At 40.5% G+C, this 14,229-nt stretch overlaps 1 protein-coding gene across 2 annotated transcripts in view; it reads right to left on the bottom strand.

Moving 5' to 3' along the window:
- Txlnb (taxilin beta) overlaps positions 1-14,229 on the bottom strand; it is a 68,521-nt gene that overhangs the window by 45,275 nt on the left and 9,017 nt on the right. Inside the window, exons 2-3 of one of the 2 annotated variants that reach the window (XM_008822133.2) lie at positions 11,014-11,470; positions 2,234-2,325 (exon numbers count right to left, since the gene is read on the bottom strand). In XM_008822133.2, the coding sequence (XP_008820355.1) occupies positions 2,234-2,325; positions 11,014-11,449 (528 nt within the window). In that variant the 5' untranslated portion in view covers positions 11,450-11,470. The remainder of the gene's footprint in view (positions 1-2,233; positions 2,326-11,013; positions 11,471-14,229) is intronic. The other variant, XM_029558133.1, reaches the window with a different exon arrangement.

Here is a 14,229-nt window from a genome sequence, read left to right as displayed (position 1 = left end):
TTTGACATACAACATACAACTTGTGATCACTGAAATTGCTAACAGTTAATGTCAAATAAATTGCTTTGTGAATTTCTACCATTCTTTTGGTAAGCAACATGGCCGTGAGGCTTAGAAACAACAAAAAAGCGTGTTTGACTTATTATATTTTGTTATTATTTGGGTGTTATCTTTGACATACAACTTGTGATCACTGAAATTGCTAACAGTTAATGTCAAATAAATTGCTTTGTGAATTTCTACCATTCTTTTGGTAAGCAACATGGCCGTGAGGCTTAGAAACAACAAAAAAGCGTTAATCTTGTTTGACTTAGTAAACCTATTTCTAGATCTTTTTCTTAAAAATCATAAAAACAAGAGAAGGAATAAATCTAATATATGATGATGTTCACTGTAGCAGTATTTTCTGAAGTAAAAGTGGGAGGAATTGAACTGTCCCCCAAATGAGTGAATCAGCAAATCTAGCCACTTAATGGACTATGACACAAGTTTTACAGAATATGCTTATGTAGGCTATGAACTACGTGGGAAAATGCTACTCAAGCCAAGAAAACCAGATACCAACTCAGATGTGCCTTCTGGCAGTAAGTCCAGTATCTCTGCATGGAGAAGGAACATGTATAAAACAAAACTGTATTTTAGGTGACGGATTAGAGACTTTGGTTTTGTGCGTTCAGCGTTCTTCTATCATTACAGTGTGGTTTGTATGATTAAAAATAACTAAAAGTTGGGGCTGAAGAGATGGCTCAGTGGTAGAAAGCACTGGCTACTCTTGCAGAGGACGCTTTCGATTCCCAGGACAAACATGGCAGCTAACAACTGTCCATAACTCCAGTTCCAAGGGATCCAACACCCTCTTCTGACCTCCATGGGCATCGTATATCATGGGTGCACTTACATACATGCAGGCAATATACTCATACACATAAAATAATAAATAATAAATAAAATATAAAATTCAATAAATAAATAAATAAGAGATAGCTGAAAGTTATGCAATCAGCCACTCACTCAGGGATTCAGAATTGTCGTGTATTGATGGCATGGCAGTTCAACCTAATAAGATGTGTCAAGGCAGAAGGAAGAAAAGAAGAAATTGGGATTACAGACCAAAGTCAGGGTGAAAAACAAATCAGACCAGTCACTAAGTTCTACCCACATGGAGAGTTCGCAGGCCTGAGGCTTACTCAGCATTGGAGGCTAAAAAGTAATTGAAGAGCATTAGGTCCAGGGCCTTCCTCCCAGGGGCCCTACAAGTGGGACATTCTTGAGTTGTAAAATAAATGTGGGGGTGGGGGGGTGCTGGGCAATTGAACCCATGCCCGGAGGAAGTTTTGTGCCTTAAGTTTCATTTTCCTGTCACTGCTTCTCCAGAAGAAGTACAAAGGTCATTTTTTTAAAGAGGAAAAAAAACATAAATAAAAAATAAGTTAAGAAAAAGCAGCACACTGTCGACTTTGTTGGGGGTGGAGGCACGGAGTGGTACACAGACCTCAGATTTGTCTGTTTTGCCGTCTTTCCTTCTCCTTTACCCCAGCAGGTGTTCATGAGGGTTCCTCTACACTAGAGAGGTTGCTGTCACTGAGCCTCATCCACAGCTGGCCAACTCAAAAGCCTGGAGAGAAGACAGTGCCCTTCTAGAAGCCTTGCATGGTTTGTGGTGGTTGCCGTTGCTCTCAAGACCTCACTGAGGATGGAGAATGAGGCTGTTTGTGGAGGACTTGGAACATGGATGACTTCAACATTGTAGGGAAGGGAGAGAATGGGGACCAAGGATGAGTGGTGAAGAAATGGGCCAGGCCAGACCAGACCAGACATGACCATTAACATGCAGGCCACATTAACTGCTCTCTGCATTGTCCCTTTTGGACCCCTTGAGAAACCTGGGTGCAGAAGCTGAATGAAGCTTGAGATTTAATCTTTATAGCATGTATAATTTTACTTCAAAGTTAAAAAGGAACCTTTTAAATACCCACAATATTCAATTATCTAGATTTCTTTCATTCCCCACATCATGCAAATAATTGAACAGAGATTCTAGTCCTGCCTTCTTTTGCCCTTTTGCTGTTATGTCTTAATGTTTTCCTTTTCTTTAGAAATCTAGAATTCTGTGACTCTAGCTTTGGCTTGTGTGAGGTAACCAGGTATAATGATGTACATAAATAACCATCTCCTTTCAGCACTAACTAGACCCTAGATCTCAGACAAAAAAAGAGCTGACCAAAGGTCTTACCAATTCAGCATACTTCTTGAATAAACAATCAAGTTTTTCTTCAGGTGTTTGCAGCTTGCTCAGATTTTGCATTAGCAAGTTAGCTTCTTTACCTTAAAAAAAAAAAACATTTTAAACATGAGTGTTGAACTTGTAGCTGTGTGAGAAGTGCTTGCATTTCAGTCAGAACACTTGCAAATTAGTACCAAGCTTGGCCAAACCATTAACCTCTTTGAGCCTCAGATATCATTTTCTTTTCTTATAAGAAAGGTTAATACCTACCCTACAGGGTGAGGATTAGCAAGGTCAAGTTCACCGTAGAATTTCAGTAAGTTTGCTGCTGGGGGACCCTGCTGCTAAGGTTGCAGTCCACCATGTCCAGGTAGCTCTAAGGAGCTCAGTGCTATATGGAGGACTCCCTTTCTTGGGGGGGGGGGCTTCCTGCTCTTTGCCTGACCTTATCTGGAAAACGCCTCTAAGCACGGATGCCTGGCCTTATTTGGAACATGACCTTTGGCATAGTTACCTGCAATAAACTGCCCCCAGTTTTTTTTTTTTTTAATATGATAATTAGGCATTGCCCTATAGCCAGATGATAGGATCCCCCTACCACATGTAAATAAAGCATACCCATCAGCTGAAGCTTTGGCTACCATCTCCACCCTATATTTTTCCCTGACCCCTGTATCACTGAAACTGACTCCTGGAAGGTCTTTTCCCTGGCCGTCCTGACCCCATTTGTCACTCCTGTTCCCTTTGTTCTCATGGGTCAGCGGCCAATGGCCGACAAGGGGAGGGAGAGGCCCACAGTTTGCCAAAACAATAGTCCCTAACTTTTCATCTGCATTCCTGTTACCTTCCCTCCTGCATCTTTAATCGTCAAAAGATAAGTGTGTGTCACAGCACTGACTTTATGGAAGGATAAATTACCCATTTTCATGTTAACTAATTTTAAAAGGGACAGAACAGCTAATCAGAATTTACTGACTAGCACAAAACAGCCTGTGTGTATGTGTGTGCATGTATGCGTGCGTGTATGTGTGTGAGTGCATGTGGATGTATTGTGTGTGTGTGAGTGCATGTGTGTGTGCATGTGTGTACGTGTGTGTGTATGTGTGTGTGCATGTGTGTGTATGTGTATGTGTGCACGTATCTCCACGATTCTGTGCTTGGCTCCCTCAGTGCTTCCCTTCTGCCCAGGCTCCAATCTCTGTTGGCAGCTTCATTTCTCTCCCCAGTTGGCCATCAAGCTATATTTTAAAAGTCATCTGTTCTTGATTAGCAGAGAGACTTAGGTTCTCCCTCCCCCCTTCTTTCTTCTGTCTCCTTTAGCTTTGCCTTTCTGTGGTGCCTGGAAATCATGTCTTTAGTTAACCATCTGGCCAGTGTCAGGAAGGATGTGTGAGATGCCGAGGCCCACATTTACCACTGATCACATCGTTTCAAGCCATCCTGGCTAGGTAGGAGAATTTTCCCTCCTCACCTATCTGTGACAACCCCTCTGTCTAATCACAGTAAGAAGAGGTCAAGCCACAGTAGAGAGCTTTTATTTCCTGATATAAACCTGCTGAAGAATGTTAGCAACTTTGCAACCTTTTCCCCAAGAGCAGACGTTTTCTCTTGGCTAAAATACTTGCTTTCATCCTGGTGAGGCAGATCTGTCATGAATTAGGGTTGCCTTTGAAAGACAAGTCATGGACAGACTTGTACATAGTTGTATTCATTATTTACCTAAAATTCAATTTTGTTGGACATCTTGTATTTCTGTTTATTAAATATGGCAAGCCTAGGTAGGATTAAAGACTTTTAGGTCTAGAAGGACCTTCAAAGGATATCCAGACTAACTGTTTTAATTTTCTAGGTAGAATATCTAAGGCCCAGAAAATACCAACATTACATAATTAATGCTGACATTTTAAAGACTTTAATCCAATGTGACTCTTGTTCTAAATCACTACGCTCTCATGTGGAATTTTGGTGGCAGAGAAATCTAGAGAAAAAAAAGGGAACGTCTTTGGATGAAAATGACCTCATTCCCAATGGCTTGATCGGTCTTTGCCTAGGGAGTCAGTTCAGGTCAGAGACTGGCCTAAGACGAGAGAAAGTGGCCCCTCCTGGCTCCCTGCTCTCCACAGCCAGGCACACTGGGCACACTGTGCTGCCTCTGCGGTTAATGACAATGTTGCCTTGATGACAGGGCAGCCTGGATGATTGGTACTAGTCAGACCATCCCTTCACCCTTGACTTCAGAGCCAGGAAGGTACATGTGAAGACAGTTGTCCTGGCTTCTTACCACCTATTAAAGGCAAGGGACTGCTCTGTTGATCAGTTTAGGGCCAGGGTGGAGCACAGTGTTTGGCCCATGGCAACTGCTTAGTAATGTTAATAACAATAGAATGAAACCAAGCCAGTAGCACAAACTGGTATCATGTAAATTAAATGAATGCTGTCTTCAATAACTAGAGGAAAGACGAGTCTTTGATCTGGGGCATTTCATTTATTCTGGGATACTTGTCATCATGAATACTGACATATAAAACCACTATGTGTCTTATCTGAGGATCAATGAGTGACTCCAATGTTTTATTTTTTTCCCCAAATTGTCTTTCTCTTTAGGTTTTATATTCTGTAACTGTAAAGAGAAGTTTATTTGTTTTGTTTTGTTTTGAGACAGGCATAGAAGTTTGCCTACCATTCTAGTCTATCAATACACTTTCAAAAATTATTTCTCCCTTCAACAGAAAATACAAGAAGCTGGAGACAGGCCTGTACAGAACTCACGACATTAGAACAGCAGAGATGTTACATTTGAAACTTGCATTGGTTTTACTGGGCAAGGTTGCTTTGTGAGATAATTGTGGTGGAGAGGAATAGACAGAGACGTACTCATCCTCTAAGAAAACTATTATTACATTTCCATGGAAACAGGGTCATTTGTTGACAAGTTAGACACAAGAGGAAACACTGACTTCACTCAGGGACATTTTATCAGGAGGGGATCATCTGCCTTCTCCCAAATGCGTCATTCTAAAGCAAGTTCCATTTTTCTACAGTAAAGCTGGGGAAGGCATCTGGTGGGCATGTGGCTACCACAGTGTAAAATATTGTTTGCTGGAAAGGCTACCCAACAGTTGAACCACCTGTGCAACAAGGACAGCAATGTGACTTGTAGCCACTGGCACAGCTGTATTGGACTGTGAAGAGTTATTTTTACAAAAAATGAAAAGAATTTTCTAATCATCTGGAAGTTGATTAGAAATGGGAAATTAAAAACCTGAAATTTTAGACAGAACAGCTATAGAAATGGATTCTGAATTCACTCTTTAAGATTTGGTGATTCCTTGGGGGCTAGAGAGATGGATCAGCAGTTAAGAGCACTGGCTGCTCTTGCAGAGAACCAGGGTTCGATTCCCAGTACCCACATGGTGACTAACAACTGTCTGTAATTACAGTTCCAGGGAATACGACACTCTTTTCTGACCTCCAAAGGCATTGCATGACATGGGTGCACTTATGTATATGCAGGCACTACACTCATACATAAAGTAAAAATAATAAAATACAGTTTTAAAAAAGATTTGGTGATCCCACAAATGAAATAGCTTTAATCATGCATAACTTTGTATAAATAACAATAAAAGCAAATGCAACACAGTTTAGCTATTTGTCATCCTTGATTTGTGAATGTTGAGCTGCCTTTCACATTTGTGTTCTTCTCTTACCCCTCTGTCACCTTTCATAGTCACAGCGCTTGTTTATTTCACTTGGTTTTAATGCCACAATCAGTTTTGAAAATACTATTCTGCCTGTGTTTTCTAGCAATTGTCTCCATTTTGTGCCTCTGGTATTTTAGTGACCCTGATATATTTGTATTTGGAGCTTTGGCCTCTCACTTGGAGAATGGACCTGAACTTCTCAGGAGGTCAACAGATAATGTGTTTAAACTACTAGCAATCATAAATGAAATCAGAAAGATATTAACACATATGTTCCCTACTCTGCTCAGAAGAGAGCATGAATCATCTCGCTCCTTGTTTTCTCTCCCCTTGCATCTGTTACTCGGATGCTTCTCTCTCTCAAATTCCGACCTAAGTTCCAGCATCTCTATGAATCCACTTATCTGTTTTTAAGTATTGCCAATTCCTCTTTTTCTTGAATCCCTTTGCTCTCTCATCTTTTTCGAAAGAACCTTTAGAATTTATATCAAAGCCACAGAGTAAGGCCCTCTCAGAATATGTTGAAATCAATGTGAAATGAATCAGGCCATCTGGGCAGGTGACTGTTCTAAGGACGAAGAGAAGAGGTAGACAATATAGAAAAACAGTATCTTACTTAAGGATTCTCTCGGTAGTTAAAGACTTCCTGGTGTATATATTAAAACTCACCAGTAACCAGTGTGGATGTATATGCTACTCCCAAGCTATTTGTCTGGCATATTTTGAATTGTTAATTCATATAAATTGCAGATCTCTGTAGCCACAGGAATGCCTCTGACAAGATTTGTTTTATAAACCTTTATAAGCATGCTTTTACAGATCATCAATTGTCAAGTGATTATATAAACAGTTATATTTATCTACTTTAGTAAATAGCAGATGCAGGCAGAGCCTTTTCTTATCTGGTAACCTCTTTCTGCCTAGAAAGCTCTTCCTACTGGAAGCCACGATTGTGGTTAGGTGCCTTGTCCCAAGTGGACCATTGTGGGCTGTTGTGACCTGGGAGACCTCATGTGCATTTTAAGGGCAGCTCTTCCTTGCTGTACAGTCTCTTTTCAACCTTCCATTGCCTGTGCCACCTCCCTTTTCCCTAGAGGCCCAAGCTCCCATCCTTTAATATGTCTATAAGGGTCAGCCATCTTGCCCCTCTTTGAATCTCATACCCTCAAGCCTTAGGCATGTAATACAATTTGTATGTGTTTTGTTCATTACCTGTCTCTTGTCAGTTTGTTCCACAGACTACTGAAGCTTCAGAGGGAAAGGAGATTTAAAACATCCTACACTCGAAGGATAAAACCCATTAATAGAAACTATAATCAATAGTCCTTAACCAATATATGGATTGCTTCCATGTATTTTTGGTCTCTCAGTGTTAGGGACATCAGTTTTGCCCCTTGCTTTCTTGATGACTAATCTCATAATCACATCAAGTCATCGAGTAACTTATTTTGGCTGACTCTTAAGGCTTTAATTTCCCTGTCTATAAATTAGTAGGTAGATGGAGTAGATGGATTCCGAGCTCAGAATGGACCTGTACATTAGCTTTCTTTTTCCTCGCAGGCTTAAGCTTTATTTACTCATTTACAACAAATATTATATTTTATCATCGTCTTGTGCTTACTATTATCTGATTCTTATGCAGCCCACATAAGGTTGTCAAGTGATTAATAAGTCCCTTGTGAGCCTGGAGGGTTAGGGAAGGAGGGGGTACTCAGATGCTAACAGGGCTTGTGATGGTGTTTCATCAGTCTTTTATTTCTTCCACTTCAGATGCAAAGGGAAAGAAACTACGAGCTTAAGAGATTTTAAAATGCTCCCCAACTGCTCTAGCGTATGGTGCATGGATTACGTGAGAATATGTCTCTTCTGTAGAAAAAATAAGTTCTGAGTATTCAGTAAGTCCTAAATAGTTGATGGGTTCTGTGAAACAAAGTCCTTCCTGGTCTGAGAAGTTCAGGAAATGATGAAATCCAGCTTGAGATTATTTTGTGTGTGTATATATTAAGGATCAGAGAAATCTGTCGGTAAAGAAATTGTTCACTTCTGTTGAAACTTCAAATATACAAAGTGTACACTTTAGAAACTTTGGATTAGAAAGTTAGAAACTTTTAGCATTTCAAAAGTATCAATAGGGGCTGGAGAGATGGCTCAGCGATTAAGAACACTGGCTGTTCTTGCAGAAGACCCGGGTTCGAATCTCAGCACCCACATGGCAGCTAACAACTGTCTGTGAACTCCAGTCCGAGGGGATCCAACAACCTCTTCTGAACTCCGTGGGCATTGCACAACATGAGTGCACTTACCTACATGCAGACAATACACACACATAAAATAAAAATAATAAATAAAATTTAAAAAGATGTTTGCCAGGAGTGGTGGCGCACACCTTTAATCCCAGCACTCGGGAGGCAGAGACAGGCGGATCTCTATGGGTTCAAGGCCAGCCTGGTCTGTCTACATAATGAGTTCCAGGACAGCTGGGGCTACAGGGAGACCCTGTCTCACAAAGACCAAAAAGAATTTTTTTTAAATGTTATTAAAATATCAATAAAGCAAATAATATCTGATAGAGACTTAAAGTCTTCTCTTTGATTAAATATGGAAGCAAAGTCTAGGGATCTGTCTTCTGCTAGGATTGGATGACTTATTAAAATTCTATAAAAGTGTAGATCAGTTCTAAAAAAAGACCACAGCCAGACCTTCATATTTGCTCCAAGAACTGATGTGTCTGAGGCTTCCTCAGTCTACTTTCTGTCAAATTTGCCATAGTGCCTCAGTTTGACTTTGTGCAGTGTATGTCAGAATTTTGAGAAATTCTGAATTTGGCTCTAATGTGCTGTTAAATTTGAAAACCATTGGTGTAGACAATATGCAGACATTTAATTGATAAGTAGCTAAGAAGATTCCTAAAGCCACTTGTAGATAACTGGAAGAAATTGAAAGTGGTGGTTTTTGTGTAGGTTTGTCTGAAAACATTGTTTTAACCAGACTACAGCTGAACAGTACTGAGTATGAAAGGATATGCTAATGGTGTGGAGTGGGATGGCACAGAAAGGTCACCAGACCCCACAGAATGAGAGTGGGTCTGCGAAGCATAAACAGATTCTAGCCAAATACATTTACTTGGAGCTTGGTAATTTGTACACAGTGGCACTCCAAAAATGTGGAATTTTTTTTTCTTGCCCTAAAAAACCGTTTTAATTATTTGGTAATTGTAAGCTTAATATAGATATATGAAATAACTCATGGAAGAGAGGGTTGCCCCAACTGGCTATCCTTAACTTTTCTCCTCATCAAAGCACTCACATGCAGATTCCACCATTAAAGTTTTAGGATGATAAAGTAAAATGGTTCAGAGTCATTCTGATTCTTAACATGACTAATGCCAATGGACATGTCTGAGATGTTTGATTAGAGAATGGAAAAATTGTTCTGTAACACAGAGCAATGAGATTAGGGTCTCAGTGTTCCAGAATGGTTTCGACTTGTACTTTGGAGTGTGAAGATATTTTTAAGATATCATGTAGTCCTCTTGAAAGCACTAGAGCGATGCATTTTATGTACATTGTGGTACCTTCCTCCAGTGGGGACATACTTTTGGGTTTACAGATAGTACTGCATTACTGTAGAGTGAATGAAGTCCTGACACAGTGCCCTTGGCATTTTTCTCTACTGTGCTGTAGAAACAAGCAAGATGTGCTCACTGCCCTTGAGAAGTTATCTGTCTAGCATGGAAGGCTGCAGAAAACTTAACTGAGGAAAGTGATGCTAAGAAAGTCTCATCTTTGTAGTGAGGGATGAAGAGACATTCACCAGGGAGGACAGGTAGAGGGGCTTTCCTCTGTGCAGTAATATGTTTTCAGTCAGAACTACAAAATAAACATTCTTGCTCATCTTCTACCATTATTGATGGTGCTGCCAATGCCCCATGCTTTTCAAAAACATTTTCTTCTCTACTTGTTTTTGCTGTATTGCAGTTAGTTCACGTGCTGGCTTTTCACTATCTAGAGCTCGTTAACCAAAGGGCCATTCCTTCTTTTTGTGCTCCCAACACTGCCTCATAATGGCAAGGCATTAACAAATATTCACAGAGCCAATGGATTAATGAGAGTATGAGTTTGTGTTTCCTGCACATAACCGAACATTTCTCATGAGCTATGCTTAATCAAAATATTTTATATTAAGTATCTGACAATTATTTTATTGGTAAACCTATACCTATTTATTCTATTTTGCTTATATACTCGATTTGCTTTAAATACATTTTCTATTCATTTGTTTATTCTTATAATAAATATCTAGTGAGACTTCAATGTGTCATCTCCTATCCTGAGCCACAAACATCCAATGATGTCCAACATACACACCTGGTCTTTGAGGGAAAAAAAACCCCAATAGGGAATTAGCTATAGTAACCAAATACTAACCCTCCCGCCCCAGCAAATGTGTAATCCCAAATGCTGATTAATATTATAAGGGAAAAACACATGGTATAATGAAGACTCAAAACAGCTAAGATTTTATCTAGGATTAGGCTAAGAAAATACCATTTTAGTTATGAGCTAAACAGTAAGTAGGAAGAAGTTAGGTGCTCAAAGCGATGAATTGGGGTGTCATTGGGGAATGGGCAGAGGTTTTTAGAAAAGAAAAATAGGAATGTACACAGACCCTTGGGGGATGGAACACAGCAACTTCAAAAAACAGAAAGAAGATAAAAGTGATTGTAGTAATGGTGGGATCAAGGTAGAATGTTCTGGAAGGGAGCACTGTGGGGTATGAACTTGAAAATGATTGGGGTTAAACCTTAGAGACTTTAAACTATGCTAAGAATTTTGTTTTTCTCTATAAGTACAGTGGAAAGCCATGTAGACATAATAGATAGATATCGAGATGAAATTTTCATTTTGGGTCTATTAAAACGAAAGGGCTAGAAACAAATACAGCAAGAGAACATTTACGGAAGCCTGGAGGGGGGCTATTATATTAATCCAAATACACAAAATACGGATTTTAGTAAAGTTAAAGCAAATGGCCCCTGTTAGGAATAAGTAAAAGAAAAGCCATACATTAGAACATGATACTTGCCTAATCCTTTTAGGATCTTCTTTTCCAGCTTTTGCTCTTTATTGCTGACAGGTTCTTTGACTACAGCTGGCTCTTCAGAAGCAGTGGGTTCTCTTTCAGTCTCTTCAGTGGTTTCTTCACAGTCTCCATCCTCATTGTCCTGTGCCTCTGTGCTATCCGGCTGCTCCTTGGTCTTGGAGGTGTCCTCTTTCCCTGTTGGATTGGCAGCAGACCCATATGTGCTTATGATGTCTTCCAGTTGTCGGCTCAACTCTTCAGAGATATCATGGCCTCCCTTCTCAGGGAACACACTTGTCTCTTGCTCAGGTGCTTGGAGTGAGGTTGAGGACTCCTGACCATCTTGCTTCCCTGGGCCGTTTTGATCTGGAGATGAAGAACTATCCCCTGGGAGTGTTGATTTTTCTGTTGATAACTGTTTAGGGTTGTTAGTCTCCATCCTGGGAAGGAGTGCTGCCTGCTGATAAACACAGGTAGGTTTTAGACAATGAACCCACTTATATTAGAGGTAAAGAAATCTTTTTTTTTTCTTTCCCTCAGATGCATACCAACTAATTTTGGTTTCTTTTTGTTTTTTTAATTTTTTGAGATAGGATCTCCCTTTAGCCCCAGCTGGCTTGGGACTCACTATGTAGACCAGGCTGGCCTCCATCTCAGAAAGATATTTTTGCTTCTGCCTCCCAAGTACTGGGATTAAAGGCATGGGCTACCACACCCAGCTTTATTTTTTATTTCTAACATATAATAAATGAACTTTCAAATGCCACTGTCATCAAAATTCATTCAGTAGGAACAGTAGGAGGTGTCTTTCAACTCAAGTCATATTGCTAGCACATTTTGAATGTGATCTTCAGTTTTCAATAGTATCCTTTATTGAGGTTAATTCATAGTAATTTTTATGACTATATTTGCCATTTTAATTTGTGTTATGATTTTCTCATGTAATTCTGTGTAGAATCATAGCCATTAGCAGTACATACATATGAGCTGGCAAGATGGCTCAGCCATTAAGAGCACTGACTGTTCTTGCAGAGGACCTGGGTTCGATTCCCAGCACCCACATGGTGGCTCACAATTGTCCATAACTCCAGTTCCAAGGGATCTGATGCTCTCTTCTGACCTCCTTGGGCACTGCATGACATGGGTGCACTTAACACACATGTAGACAATACACCCATACACATAAAAATAAAAACAAATAATAAAATTAAAAAGTACATACATGTATGCATTTTCTTTCAAAATAAAATACTTAAGAGCCATTGTGCTTGTTAAAATCATTCATAATAATTACATCCATAAACTATATTTTAATCTGTAAGTCATGATTAGTGTACTTGACATAAGCACGTTATTAGGTAATATTGCTTTTCCAGTGCTTTTCCCTGATAATGAGCAGCACGCAATTATCAATAAGCAAAAATACTTTTTCCAGAGGTTCAGACTGGCTTCACTTTTTGACTAAGACAGGGAATGAGGGAGTGTATAAACTGACCACTAAGGAAGCATGATGATGCTTATAATTTTTGTGTATATATGTGTGTGAGTGTGGTATACATACACGTATGTGTGGATGTGCATTTGTGGGTGTGCATGTGTGGGCCAGAGGAGGGTACTGAGGGCCCTGCTCTACCCCATTCCACCATATTCCTTTGAGACAGAGTCTCTCACTGAACCTGGTGCTAGGTTGGCAGCCAGAAAGTCTCAGTGATCCCAATCTTTGCCCCCAGGAACACTGGGGTAGCAGGTGTATGTGGCATGCCTGGCTTTTTACATGGTAGCTGGGATCAGAACTCATGACCTCATGCTTATGCAGAAAACACTCTTAACCATTAAACCATTTCTCCAGCCCACTTAGAATATTAATTCCTGAAGTTTCTATAGAATTCTTTAACTCTAAAAAAAGACTTTATTTTAGAAGAAAACAAATTATAATTTTCTAAATCATAAAGTTCTAGGAAAATGTGGTAATTTTAAGAAACAACAATGTGTCAACTGTCAGGAGATCAACTAGGGAAATAATTCAGATATATGAGTTCAAACCAGGCATGGTGGGGCATGCCTGTAATTCTATATGGAAGGAGGAAGATCAGAAGTTCAAGGTCATCCTTAGCTACTTAGTGAGTTCTGGGCCAGCCTGTACTATATGAGACCCTCTCTCGCAACAGCAGGAGCGGCAGCAGCAGCAGCGGAAGCGGCAGCAACAACAACAATAATGGAGCCTAAATCACAGAAACAAAACCTAGATATAATATGGGCTCTAGGAAATAGTCTTCTAGTAAGAGAACAAATTGCATTAAAAATTCCAGGACTGACTGGCAGGCCTCTTTCTGACTCACAGGCCTCTCTCTCCTCGGTAAGTCCGCGCCATGACTCCCCCAGCCTCATTCACCCTCCCATCTCCTCCTAGCCTGAGTCCTGTACCATTCCTTGTCTTGGCTCCCCATATACCTGGGGAACCACCAATGCTTCCTGATCCTTTGCATCCAGACCAACTCAGTTCCTTCTCTGGTCCCCAGGAGCACTCTGGGCCTGGCCCCACCCTCACCTCCCTCTACTTCCCTAGGCCTGCACAACTCCCCAGCCTCTTTCCTGGACACCAGGGCTGACATTTCCTCTTCCTGATCCTTTGCATCAAGACCAACCCAGCTCTTCAGTGCAGTCCCCAAGAGCCCTTGGAGCCACTTCCCACCCCCAACTTCCTTTGCATCTCTGGGTGACACGTCTACCAGCCATCCTAGACCAGCATCTTTCCTGGGCCTGGTTCCCAGGCTAGTCCAACTCCCAAATTCCTGAAGCCAAAATCTTTCCTGGAGGGATCCAGACCTTAGGAGACAGCCTGAGAGCATCTGATTCTCATCTGACTTGAGCCTCTCTGGGAACTCCTGAAGACAAAAGCAATCTGGCCACTCTAATATAAAATCAAAAGAGAGAACTGGAAGCTTAGAGGAACCAGCTTTTCATGCCCAAAATGTAAACCACAAAGACACATAAAGTTCACAAAAAGAAGCAGACCAAAACTTGAAAGCTTAAGACTCACACAAGAATCAGAAACTACAAAAGAAATTCACGTCAAAATAACAGAGAAAAAATAATAATATGAAAAACCAAAAAGCCATATTGCCACCAAATACCAATAGTCCTCTAGGGGAGTACAATGAGAATCCCGTAGAGACAATGCAGGACATGGAACTCAAAAGAACAATGATGAATATGACA

The sequence above is a fragment of the Nannospalax galili genome, unplaced genomic scaffold (assembly GCF_000622305.1).
Source record: "Nannospalax galili isolate Female #2095 unplaced genomic scaffold, S.galili_v1.0 scaffold186, whole genome shotgun sequence".
Classification (NCBI taxonomy): Eukaryota; Metazoa; Chordata; class Mammalia; order Rodentia; family Spalacidae; genus Nannospalax; species Nannospalax galili.
Note: the sequence above shows the minus strand (reverse complement) of the source record. Positions and strands in the feature narration are given on the sequence as shown.